Source organism: Apteryx rowi, unplaced genomic scaffold (genome assembly GCF_003343035.1).
Source record: "Apteryx rowi isolate R43461 unplaced genomic scaffold, aptRow1 scaffold_14, whole genome shotgun sequence".
Classification (NCBI taxonomy): domain Eukaryota; kingdom Metazoa; phylum Chordata; class Aves; order Apterygiformes; family Apterygidae; genus Apteryx; species Apteryx rowi.
In genome coordinates, this window is record NW_020447641.1 from 2,789,718 (window position 1) to 2,803,650 (window position 13,933).

The window sequence follows — 13,933 nt, forward strand, 5'->3', positions numbered from 1 at the left end:
CCTGCCTCAGCATTTTTCCATCCCTTAGCCCTGTGATCGTTGTTTGCAATAGCTTGCATTGCTTTGTGGTGAGTGTTAGTGGTTGCTGAGGCACCATGTGTCATCTGCTCCTGAAGGCTGATCATGAAGTAAAATAGATTAGATTTTTATTTGATTATGATACCAGCATTCTGATTCCTCACCTATGCAGTCCATAGTCTCATTCTAGACAGCTAGATGGCTGATAATAGCTTAAAAAAAAGTTTATTGAATGTTTCCCCTCAGAAATCTTTGGCAGGCATTTTGGCATTAGAATTTTTAATGTTTTCAAACACTTGTCGTCATCCATTGTATTGTCGGTTATTTGTACAGCACATTTAAGGTGCTTTACTGACCTGGTATATCAAGTCTTGAAATTTCTTAAAGATTCTCAACAGCTTTATATCTGGTGTCAAGGAGGCTTGAGGTTTTCAGAATTTGTAATACTGAGAAATGATGTGTCAGGCTTGTTATGTTACCTGTAAAACAACTAGAGCACAAAAATAAACAAACAAATGCTTAAGTGACCTAGGGAAAGTCTGAATAATTAAAAATAAAGTTCTGAATAATTAAAAATAAAGTTATCTGAGCCCATAGGGTCTACTTCCAGGCTTCAGCAGGACTTCAGTATTTGTTAAGAGAAAGGGCTCTGGGATTTCACTTCCAAGTAGATCACAGCTTGCACAGTGGGTAATATGAAATAGCAATGGCTGCAAAGGAGTGCTGAAATACAGGAGGAAAAGAGTACTAAGCTATTGCTATCTAGAATATTTAGCATTATTAGATGCACGTCTGTAATATTCCTGTAAGAATTCTATTTCTCTTGATACAAGAGAGATAATTTTAGACAGCTAGAAACATTTCTGTAAGATGTATTCATATTAAAATGTATTTTCACCTTTTTCTGTAGGCAATTAAAAGTCTGGAAGATTTGATTTCAAAACATATACCACAATTTTCAAAGGAAGTGAATCTACATGAAGAACTGCAAAGGGAGTTGATTTCAGAAGACAGTGTTTGCAAAAATGTCTTCAAGTTGTGTGACTCCAGTGTTTGCTTTGATGATTTTGTGTTTAGCAGCTGCAGGTAGGTGGCATTATGTAAATCGTGCATACAGTGTAAATTATTGTATGTATTTAGAATTATTGATCAAAAATGGTTATTTGTGTTGGAAAAATGTAGGTCAACTGAGGTTTATATAAAACCAAGATGTAAATACAAAATTGTGATTGTGATTTCCGGTATGATGTTGTGAAAAATGACGCTGTTTCTGTAAGAGTTTTCTTGCACCTATTGTCCCCTTTAAAATCTTCAAAGAATAGCAGTATTAACAGTAATCTTTTTTGTGATTTATCTTACACACATGTGCTCACACACATACAAAGAAACAAAAGAATTGCATGGTTCACATGTTAAAGAGTGGGGGTACCACAGAAACCTTTGGAAATGGACGCAGGGTAGCTGTGTCAGCGTGAGGATGGGGCCAAACTATTAGCCATGTTGAGAGGCCAGACTTACTTCCGTGGGTGCAGGGTTATGCTGGTGAAGCTTTTGTTGCTTCATAACCTGAGCTAGGGTCTCTCTACAGAGCTGGGCTGCACAGATGTAGTGTCTCTCTGCTTAATGCTGCCTTGAAGGTCTCTAATCTGGAATTAAATTTCTGATGATTTATTTTCTAAAAAAAAAAAAAAAAAAAAACAACCCCAAAACCCCCAGGAAAGTAAGTGCAGAAGGGATCTTAATGGGTCACTGAGACCATCCTTTTTCCCTTAGTGGGATAAACCTTTCCGATGTCGTTCCTAATCTTTGTCTAATCTGTTTTAAAGTTAGCTGTCAATGGTGATGGTAAAGATCTTTTAATAACAATTGTGTTAATGCTCATAGGTTAGGAAGATGCATTCTCATTTATAAGGGTGGTACATGTCCCACATTTTTCCTGTATGTATGTCTTTACAACAATGTGTTGTAGCAACATGTTCTCCTAACAGAGAAATAAGAAAGATCTGTAGACTGCGCGTACCTAGCTTATATTGTAGTTTCTTCAAGAGATATACACAAATTCAATGAATTTTTTTGTATGCTTGCTTTGTCAAAGTTCTTCCTTTGGTTCCAATGGGCAGCTGCTTCTGTGTCCAGCTTGCATACATCATGGGTCATTGGAGAAGAGGCCAAGTGGATACACAGTCAGGCAAAATGAGGTAGTGGGAAAAGTGGACAGATGTCTTGCTTAAATCTGAGATGTCCTCATTGTGGAAAAGATGACCACCTTTGGAAGAGATGTGGCTGAGCAATTAAATATGTTAAATCTGGCTTCCTTTCATCATCAACATGGAAAACTATTTTGTTTCAAGCCCTCAGACCTTGCAGGACATTCTCTGGGGCTGACCTCCTGAAGGCATCCCTCCAACATTAGTAACTTTGATTATTAAATAGTATTTGATGCTAAGATTTTGCAATAACTTCATTACAGATGAACTTTCAGCATCCAGGGTGTGTCTGAGTGTGTCTAGGGYTTGAGCTGAGGATATGAGCGCTGGTGTTGGCTGAGAAGAAGGATTACTTAGAGCAAGTCTTAATCATTCTAAATTCATAAAAATCTACTTTAGAAAAAGTGCCAGTGTGATGAATCAGAATTGTTTTTTAATTGATCGCAGTCACAGTACGTTTTGTTGTTGAGGAGATTGTTGTTGAGCAGGCAAATCAACTTGCCTCCTAATGCCAGCTTTAATTAAAAATGCTATTTTTAAAAAGTGTTATCAAATGTAGCACCACTACTAGAAAGTTATTCAGTATTCAGTAACCTTAGCATGTCTGTCTCTCTTGAAATTTATATGGATTTTTTTTCTTCCTTCTCACTTTCCAGTTCTGTGTTTTTTCTCTGTTGGCAGTTATTCTTGAAGCAAACTCTTAAACATCTTTGTGGCCTCAGATTTGCTCAGATGCTTATTCATAAACAGTCATAGAATGACTTAGGCTGGAAGGGACCTCTGGAGGTCATCTAATCCACCCCTTGCTCAGAGCAGGACTACCTTCAAAGCTATTCCTCTTTTAGACTGCTCCATCCCACCAATCTGCACCAGAAGAAGAGAGCAAAAGGGCATGGAAAGGGTAACGGGGAGATGAAGTGCTTCACGGTTTCTAGCTATGTCTGTCCTGCTTTTTCTTTTTGCCCTAAATTCTTAATGAGAACAATTAGCTTTTATGTCCTTTACAGAGTATTGTGATTACAGTAAGATATGAGCAATAGGAGCTGATGGACTGTGGTAAAGGGGAGGGAGAGAGAGATCTTGGGCAAACAAAGTTACATCTAGGAAGGAGAGCTCTAAGAAGGTTATTTAAATAGAGTTTTTGCAAAGGTTTTCTGTTAACAGTTGCATGTTAACCCAAACAATAATTACGCTTTACAATCACAGAAGTAAATGCAAGGGTTTGCRGTTATAGGTGACATATGGCTGGGAGTGAGCAGCACGCTCCCATTGTACGTGCTGAAAAAGCTATGTGGTAGACGGCTGTGAGCTGCTGGCAGTGTGATGGCCAGGGTGCCGCAGGCTGGCTTTTCATCTCCAATGCACAGTACTCTCACTTTTTCAGGCTTGAACCATTAATATTCAAGTACTTCCCACAGTACAAATAAAACTAAGAATTATAAATAAAATCTGTGCATGCCTGTGGTGAAGCCTGGGGGAGGCAGGGGGCAGCATGCCACCTCCCTGGGGTGATGATTTTTATATATTGAGCCTTTTTCCAGCCAGCACTTTATGTTTCTGAAATAGCAAGGCTGCTGCAGGAGAGCCCACCTTTCTTTTGTTTAGTCAGCCCTGCACTGACACTGCTGCTATTACTCCAGGGTTTGTTGCTGACTTTCCGGTATCTTCAGCACTGTTGTCTTTTCAGATTTATGTGGCATGGGGCGCTTCTAGACAGAATCTCTGTGGATTTTTTTTTCCCTTTCTGTTCTTGCTTTTTAAGGTACTAATGCGTTAATATCTCTCTAAAAATGGAGTTAGATGTCATGATCCACAAAGATGCATATTCAAACCTGAGCTTTAAGACTGCATGTTTTTCATTTCCTGGCTAATAGGTTGAGGATGTACACGTTACTAACTCTGCATTGAAACTGGTCTGTATAAATATTCAAAGAATATTGGTCTGTTTCTCTACCTCCTCTTACTGCTCGGATGTTTCTAGATGCTTATCTAATCTGATTTACTTCTAGCTTGTACGCAGATTTTTTTGTAAGTTCATATTTATGCTGTTTCAATTGTATAGAAAAAGACTGCAAGGAAAACCTGCATTACTGTGATATTTTTCTCCCCCCCGGAAAGTCCAAGACAGGAGGGAGAGGAGATTTGCTGGCAACCTACCTGCCTGTCTGAAAGAATTATATTTTTTGAAGTGGGCTTAAGCTAAGATCTGGCAGCCCACAATAGGAGCTCCATATAAACACTTAGAACTGTACACACTACGGCCTTGGGTAACCTGATAAGCAAGTCTGGCTTTGTAGTCTTGGGAGCAAAAATATTCTGTCCTAATGTAGCTTAAATCAAAGGCTGAAACTTATTTCTTCTAGTTGTTGGCAAATTTGTGCAGTTGGGGGCATGATGGATGTCTTGATAAAGTGTCTTAGAGGAGAACCGACATGAATACCTGCTCTAGACCCTGAGGGCCAAACCTTCAGGACAGRTTATTTCTGTGAAGGAACAGGAAACTTTTTTTTATCTTGGGCTCCTCTTTTTTTCTTTTTCTTTCCTGCTTTATTGTTCAGCAGGAAAGAAGGAATTTACTTTCTCACAGAACAGCAGGGTGATACAGCCTCTTTAGTGGCCAGGATTTTCATACCGGGCTTCTGGGGCAGGTCCTGCCATGGCATCTGATACCGACCAAAATCTGTGTGCGCAGCTTGCTGTGCCTGTCCCTCAGTCCCCCGGTATCTGGTGTTGCTTGTTGTTACCTCGTAGACACCTCTCGCCCTGTGACAGAGTTTCACAGTTGGTCAGCATGATGGAGAGACTATGAGAATTGGATTTTAAGTAGGTATGTTGAAGAATTAAACCAGTAAGTTCCCCATTACAGAAAACTGTTCATGTGGTCACATTAGGTTTGTCTTTGTCTGTCTTTTTTTTTTTTTTTTTTAACAGCTCATTATTTCCTGTATTGTTTTGTTACCCTGGCTTTAAAAAAAAAAACCACCAAACAAGCTTAATTGCTCTTAAGTAATCTTGCGCTGTTCAGAGCATGAGGCCTTTGTTCTCAATAAGGCTGTTTGCTTGTATACTGATGTATCTGTTGGATCTGTGCCCTCCAGATATGGTGGTGATGGGTGCCATGTTAATGAGTGTAACAATAGGAAGAAACAGGCCGTAACATGACATCATTTTTTTTAAAGAGGAACTTCCCTTGGCCTTGAACACTTTGTTTCCAAAAGCAATATAGGATCCTCCAAAGTATAATAGAAAGTCCTTCCACTGCGAGGTGAAGGACATGATCTAAGGATAAAAAAGAACATGCTGGGAGTCAGTCACACAGATTTCCTTCCGTTTTAAGCAGTGTTTGTTGGGTATTCCCCAGATGTAATTAAACTGTAGGTTTTATTTTTCCTCAAAATATTTATTGCTAGAGGTGTGGAGGTTTTTGTTTGTTTAAATTGTGGTTAGAAGATGAGGAAACAAGGGACAGAGGCTGGCTCTTGAATTATTAGAGTTGAAGTAAAGCACAGACTAGTTTCAAATTTTGGAGGTATAAAGATTTTTACTTTCCAGGTCCCTCTTTGTTCCGTTCATTCTTGCGACCAGTCTGCCTCTTTGTCCCCACCGCAGTCTTTTGCGACTGCCACGTTTTAGGTCAGAAAGGCTGGGGAAGTTGGGGTCCCTCGTGTAGGGACTCTGAGGGAACAGCCACGCTCTTTGAACTCGGGAGCTTGTTGTTCTCTCGGTTTCTGAGAAATAGTGATTACAAACATCTGACTAGCTTTTCATGGTGGAAATTGTTTTCATTTTTTAAAATTCAGTTAATATCCTGATGGTGATTTGAGGTATCTTAATGTCAGATGTTCCTCTGATAGGGAAGAAAGTGATGAATTACTAACTTCATGTTAGTGAGCTTGGTGAGAAAACCTTGTGAAGCCAAAAGATGTAGAAAAGCTTAGAGTTAATCTCTTACAAAAAAAGAAGTAACGCCTTTCAAGCAGTAAATGATGTTTTAAAATGAGCTATTTAAATACAAAAGCAATCGCAACTGGGAAGTTAGACTAAATCTATATGTCCTCAGAATCAATGTTTGCACCAATTTCAGCATAATAGGCACTGCTGTTTGGTGATCTAGTTCTGTCTACATTAGAAGACCATTATTAAACAAACAAACAAACAAAAAAACCACTTTGTCTCACAGCTAACTCAGCTGAGTTAGGTCCTGTGTCATTTCTGTGTGGTTTATACATAAATAGTATTTTAATCTTACAGAAACACAAAAAAAAATTCTGAAAAACTTTATTTGAAAGTTAGGGGTAGAGAGAAAGTTATATAGTTTAGAAGAGATAGTTGTATCACAAAGTTAGAATTGCTTGAACTCAGCAGACTGCATTTTTCCTTTATCAGCAAGACTCTGAAGCTATAAACAGTTGAGTTTCAGCAGAGTCCTGTGTCTATGTGGAGCAGTAGGATGTGGGGTTGTAGGTCCTGATTCAGCAAAAGAGCTAAGCATACATCTAAGCGCTTTGCTGAAGCAGAGCATTTATGATTAAACATGAAAGTCTGGTGTTCTTTGATTAAAACTGACTGGATGATGCCAAAGGAATTCTAAGAAACATCAGGCCCATAATGCTGTCCTTGTATGGTACAGATGCAGGCAAACAGCAGCATTACTGAGTATCTCTGGAAGAAAATATTCAAATGATGAAAAAGATTTTGTAGAAAATTTTATAGCACAGGACGGTGAATAACATTTAACCTTATATTTCTAAGAAAATTTATTAAAAAATTTAAGAGAAACAAATCTTTAACAAATTCTGAGTATGACAATTATTTTATAAATATCATGCTAAAAATAATTCTTTTGTTTTCTGTAGGGAATTGGAATTTTGTTTTTAGATCTTTTAAAATGCTTTATCTACCGTAGGCCCTTATTAACCTTTTCTTTAGCCTCTTTTCATTTTCTCATTTAGCTTAAAAATCTCTTTATAATTAAGAAAAAAGTGAAAAGGACATACCTGGTTAATTAAAAATCAGCATGTTTTGTCTCTTCTAATGTCAAGAAGAGGCACAGAAGTTTTCTGAACCCACAGATCTGCAGAGTGTGGTGGTAGTTGCTCTGGGACATACCTAAGAAAAATTGTCTTCGAACTAGTATGTATTTGCCCTTTAAAAAAAATCTTTCTTTATCTGTGTTAAAATTAATCTCCCATTAAAATATCCTCAGCTGGCTTTAGGTTATTCAGCTCATGGATATCTTGTTACTACTTTTGCCCCATAATAATATGAATTCTGCCATTTGAACTGTTTGATCCTTTCAGTAGGTTTGTCTCCATGAATTTTCTGAAAGTTGTCTTTTTGTAACTGTGTGTATATGCTGTTTTTGAGGCAATTTGTGACGTGCTGCTAGCATCCTACAGAGCTCAGTACTATGCAGGGCATGTGCAAACATCAAGCAGCACAGTTTATCTGTTGCCACAGGACAGGAAGAATCAGACTCTAAGTGCCGTAGTACCGCAAAACCCAACAGTCCCTAATGTGATCCTAAGTGTCTCAAAAAGAAATGGAGTATTTGCTATTAGGAAAAACAGTTGCCATTTACATTTGCATGTGAATCGAGTTTTTGCAAGCCTTTTTTCTTTGATAAGCTTTTCTGCTGAAATAGATTTGCATGCATGAACACTGTTGTTTCGCTACTGGTGGTTTTGGCTACATATAGTATATAAAGAATATAGGGACCAGATATATTACTTTTCAAAGAAGAAAAATATTTTCATCTTCTATAGCTAATGACAGAATAAAAAGCATTGAGATCCCTTAGGCTATAAGTCACAGGGGAGATGAGTTTGGAGGAAAAAAATATGTTTAGCACAAAGACTGTGCCGTGTTTTATTAGCTGTAGGCATTAGGTTGGATTCATCTTTGGTGTAAACTTATGTTAATGGAGTTTCACCAAGGGTAAATTTTGATTCCCAGATGACAAAAGCAAAGGTTTTTAATAACTGCATGAAGTTGCTGCTTCATGTGTACTTTATATTTTTAAGTGTTCTTTATAGAACATAGAGCTATTGTTCTCTTATCTGGCAATTTTTACACTGGGGGACTTGCTAATAGGCAGTTAATAAAAATGGGGTTGTAACTGGCAGGGATGGAAAGAAGTAAACTGAGAACGTATTTACCTCTTCATTGATTGTTAGGAAGCAGAGAATGGGAGAAGTAACACGTGAATAAATTCAGGGTTGGGGAGGAGAAACATTTTAAGGTTTGCTGTTTTACCTCATCAGCGAAAACTTTATAATGGGGCAGCAGGGTAATACTGCCCCATTTTTTTTATTTCCTTGTGCTTTTCTGCCTTCTTGCCGACAGTAGGGTATTTGTACATACACTCATTGGACAGAGGAGGAATTTTTCCATGCTTTCAAATAACCTGAGAGTTGATGTATTTTGGTGTGGCTCTGAAGCCATGTGTAGGGTAGCATGTCATGCCTGCTGCTGCCTCACTGGAGGGGAGAACAGATTTGGCTTCTGATGAGAGACTCCCCCCAAAGTTTCCCCAGTTATTTCCAGGAGCTCTGCTTTGCTTTCAGTTACATTGACACAGTTCTGAAATAGCTTTACTGTCTCCAAAGAAGCTGCTGCTAACGCAACACAGAGCAGAAAACTACGGACTGAATTTCTCCCTTCTGGGCAGCAGGCGGTTGGGACTAATAACGTGTAAGGGGACTGTGAGACCCTGCTTGGCAGGGTCGGGTAGGGTCCCTGGCCGCCTGTTCCCCCTCTGCTGAAAACTTTTCCATTTCTGAATGCTTCCTTGCATCGCTGCCTTGCTACACCCTCCGCGTGGGGTCTGGTCTCGCACAACAGAGCGTTAATATGCAGGCCGCAGGTGGAGAGCTCGGAGAAGTGCGTTGTCCTGTGTTATCTGCAATTTGTCGTGGGGCACGTGGGTAACACGGAAGGTCATGGTACGGACATTGTTTGTGTCACACCTGACTTCTGCAGTGGAGTTGTGGGAATATGGGAATGTGACCAGCCAGGAGAGATCTACCAGCTATCTTTGGCTTGTTTGGGTACCTGGTTAATGGCCTTACCAGTGTGTGGTCCAGGGCAGGGCTGGCAGGTGTGCCAGCCGCTCGGGCTGTGTCTGAAGACGGAGATGGGGCCTCTCCTGCCCTCCGACTGCACGTGCACGTTTTGCATGACCACCACGCAGCTGCCCCATGTGGCTTGACGTGCGTGTGTACATCCTGCGTGATGACTAAACGCGAATGCTTGTGTCTGAAGGACCCTTGGGAAAGGGAGAGGCACGGAGTGGATTACGGACTGCCAGAGCAGTTCTTTCCGGCTGCAGCCCGTTGTTGGGTCGTGGGCTCCTGGGGAAGCGCACAGCAAGGGCCGGGCCGCTGCCTGGGCTAATCATTCTTGTGGAGACTCTTTGGCCTGATGGCCATAGGTGTATTAAATGCATAGGCCTAATCTACAAACCTTGGCTTTTGACTGAAAGATGAAAGGCTTGTATTGCAGTTAGTCACTTTCTCTGTGAACTTGCCATGAGTTATTTCATCCCTCAATCTTGGTCTCTTGATGTGTAAAACAGATGCATTCTGTCCTGTCGTCTTCCATGCAGGACTGCTTGAAGGACTAACGGAAAAAGCTTTAAAGTGCTTGGATCATATTGGTGCTAACTGCAGTTATCTTATTAATTCTTCAAAACCTCATTATTTTTTTTCTCTAGTTGAGGCGTGAAAATGGGAAAAGGCTTTATTTAAAGTTCTTTCACACTTTTTGCTTTCCTTACTTGTGTTTAGACTAATTGATACTGAACTACAGAAATTTTTTGTGATCTCAAATAAGGAACAAGCTGGTTGAAGTTTTGGCAAGTTATAATTTAGTTGTGATGTCCTGAGGAATGTCTTAACTGATGGAGCTGCTGCTTTTTTCTCCTCCTTCCTCTTCTGAAATCCCAGCCCTTATTTTAAAAAGTCACTATTTTTATGAGAAGTAGAACCAGTCATACTAAAACCAACAGGGGAAAAAAATATGTGAGAGCGCTGTTAATTTGCTGCAGGCAAAAAGATTTTCAGGTGAAATGTGATTCTTTTCTTGCATCATTAGGAGAAAACTCACAACAGCAGGTAGGACTACATTACATCTCATGCATAGTTTGAGCGACCTGGTAGAAGTTTAAGATGAGGCTTCGGTTTCTTGGATTAGGGCAGACTTCATCTTTAGCGATGATTTAACTGTGTGCTTTCTAAAAGGATACCAGTTTTCCTCATTTTCATCTTTGAAATGTTAGATTGAGCTGACAAAGTTTCCTTTTGTAGCACTAATGAATTTAATTGTTCTATGGGATATTTTCACCTTCAAGCTGAAAAAGTAATGGGTGTTTGAGAAAATTGGCAAGAAAACTGTTCAGAGATTACCTTGGGTATTACTTGTCTCAATTGCCTTTTGGAACTAGGCCAGTAGTAGGCTTTTTTTTTTTTTTTTTTTTTCCTTGCTGAAATAGTGCTTCTGGCCATATTGTTCCTTGTATTCCCTTTCATTCTCCCAGCACTAATGTTTGATCTCTCTGATAGCATGCATCTTCACAGATGGAAGTAAGAGTGCTAAAATATGCATCATAGGAAGGACTTTCTTTGAGATATTTTCTTTTTTTTAAAGAAAAGACCATAATTGTCTAAACTGTAACAACTAAGTAAATACTTCCTAAGTCTATTTTGTTAGAAGGACAACTAATTCGCTTTAGTAGTCTCTATGACAGCAAAAAAATAAAAAACAAAAAAACCACCAAAGCCAAAAAACATTACTGAAATGCTCAGAGTAATGAACATTTCATGTCAGTAGCAGAAAAATAAGCGTTCTTGAAAACACTTCATTCTCTTGAAATCTTTTTTTTTCCTTTTCCGTTAAAATTAGCAAAGCTAGGACTTTTAAAGCAGTTTCAGCCCTACAATAAAGCATGTGTAAGACTCTGTGATAGCTGATTTTGAATGCAATCATCTTAAAAACTTAAGTTACTTAATTCCAGGTCTGTGCTACATTTACAGGGTTTCAGATGTGTATCTGCAGCAAGAAGCCTGTGAGTAAGTCCATACTGATGAATACCAGACCAAACTTCAACTTTATTGACATGATTCAGGAGAAAATTCTAATGCAAGTTTTGAGCGTTGAGCTGTTTTAATGGCATTTTTAAAATCTTCCTGTATGCAGCGAAAGCCTAACCAGCTATTTCTTGGTTGTTTCAACATCACACAAGCACTACATGAAAGTCTTCAGTGGAAAAAAAAAAATTGTCTAGGACGTTTCAAGAGTTTTCTAACAAAGAAATATTTCTTTCTGCCTAAAAGAGTCCAAGAGTGTAGTTTCCCTCTCTCCAAAGAAATAATAATGCACTTAAGATGGTTTATAGGTCAAATGTTCAAGTATCTGTCTATAATTTGACATGATTCCCCCCCAAAAAGTAGAGAAAAATCAGGATTAGGGGTACTAGGGAGGATTTCTGAGCAATGAATCAATGCTTTTTGGACTAGTGGACAAGATTAACTTAATTAGAGCAATAGATAAACACTCTGTCCTAGCTGACTGAATTAATTCAGTTAATTCTGATACCTATTTTCTTTCTTTGTACCAGCAACTTTTGCTAGACTTCTGATCACAGCAGTACTCCATCCCAGCAAAAGGGATATGATTTTTATCTAGTTCTTTGATGCCAGCCCGTATGTTGATATCCCAATGCTCCTGAATGGTGTCCCTTGCTGGAAAGCCTCCCTGGGGATTCAGTTTGCTTCTTCGTGGGCTGCAAGCCACTGCAACTAGAAAGGGTCCATGATTAGGTCTAGATATCCTGCACAGTAGCTGCATCTTCTGCCCTTTAATGCCATTCTAACCTAGCCAGTAGGTGTCTGACTCCTATATGATCCTATGACATTGTGTCTCTAGGACAATTTTGCAGCAGAAACTTTAGAGCTGTGTAGTAGAGCTCCTTTTTCCTAATGGAAATAAGCCTAGAGTTTATGTCCTAAAGTGGTAACAGTACACTTGGCCTGATTTGAAGTCCTCTGGTATTCCTGTTCCATTTGTGATATATACGTTTGTTTGCTTTTTTTCCCTATCCACTTTTCATTCGGTCTTCCACACTGTCTTTTGTTRAATAGGCCTTGACTGGTACAGTTATAGCTAGAGATGAAGTGAGAACCTTCTGTGCAAGGGCAATAGTTTCAGTGAGGTGACTCACATTATTACTTGCTTTCTTAGATACAGTGGGACACTACAGTGTGCGCAATGCTCTCTACTCCCCTCTTTCCTTTGAGGTATATTCCTCCTCCTGTGTCTAATACCTTACTGTAACTGTCTGTATCAAAGATGTGTATTGGTATGTTTTCTTAGTTTGGGTGATCCCATCACTAACAAATATTTGATTGCCGTTGTAATGCTCCTAATATATCAGCTGGCACAGACTTTTTAAACAACCATCCTTCTAATCTCCCAGATAATCTCAAAGAATGTTTAAATATTACGGTGTAGTTACATTGCAAATTTATAATCTAAACACTTTTCTTTTTAATACAATGGCTTGACAAAGTATTGTGGGTTATATATGGTGTCTCTTTGCTTTTATAGTGAATGAAAACTGCAGTTAACTATCCTAGGTGGTTGACTAAACTGCTAATGATTATATTAAGGGCAGTTAAAGAACTGGTGAATGAGGGTACGCTTCCATGCTTTACTTCTGAATAAGTTTGATTTGTTACTGTAGCCTTGTTATCCAGAGAATAAGGAGTTTGCGCTGAACAAGAACTTTGATTTTCAGCCAAGCTAGTGACACTGGTAGGGCTTAGATTAGTGGGACTGGTGAACTGGTCTGTCATGCTTCTCTCTTGTTATGAATTGGGTCTATGTTGATCCCTTGAAGTCACGTACTGCGATGACAGTTTCTTCAGTCATTGGTATCCCATTAGAAAGTGTTGGTACCATTTTTCAGTTGGTCAGACGGGAGTAGCACTGCTTTTTAAAGCAGGGAGATGTTCAGACTTACACTTGACCAAGCAATTTCCCTTGCAGTGTAATGTTAAGACTGCCCCTGCATTGTATGACCAGTGATTTATCATGAATCTCACGAGATGTTAGTAAAATAATGTTTCTTAATGTGATTGAAGTGAATGGAAGTTTTACTGTTGGTCCTCTGGTATGAAGAACACGTTTCATCCTGGCTCCCATGTGGTAATGTGAGAATTTTTGGAGTTTTGGAAGAACAATTGGGTTTCCCTGGACCTGCAGGATTGCTGGAGTAAGCACAGAGGCCCTTGTTAGAGGCTGGCAGGACGAATGGCCTCCTTGTATTTTGTAGCAGCTCACATTTGTGTGAGATCAAAACTGGATCTCCTCTTAAAGAAGTATAGTATAGAAGTCTTATTAAAGATTTTGAGTAACCATTATTCATTAAGCTGGTGACAGTTAGATATCAGTCACTAAGCGTCCTGTTGGAAGTGGAGCATGTGGCAACAAAAGATTTGATTTACTGGCCTAACTACACTTTACACTCATGCAACTGCACCTATAGCAAGGGTTTGCCAACTTAGCAATAGTTTGCAATAATGATACACAATACATTATGGAAGGAAATGCATCATTCTGCAATGCAGCAACGTGGGAGTTTGCATGTTTTTCCTGTTAAGACTGTTAAATAAATTGGAGGCAACAGCCCTTGTCAGGGCTCTGAGTGG

The 13,933-nt window shown here is 39.2% G+C and overlaps 1 protein-coding gene across 6 annotated transcripts in view; it reads left to right on the forward strand.

The window, feature by feature from the left end:
* Positions 1-13,933, forward strand: part of TGFBR3 (transforming growth factor beta receptor 3) — a 128,171-nt gene that overhangs the window by 13,710 nt on the left and 100,528 nt on the right. For 5 of the 6 annotated variants that reach the window (XM_026057524.1, XM_026057525.1, XM_026057526.1 and 2 more), the window contains one exon: positions 929-1,104. In XM_026057524.1, the coding sequence (XP_025913309.1) occupies positions 929-1,104 (176 nt within the window). Of the gene's footprint in view, positions 1-928; positions 1,105-2,113; positions 2,217-13,933 lie in introns of those variants that run through there. The other variant, XM_026057527.1, reaches the window with a different exon arrangement.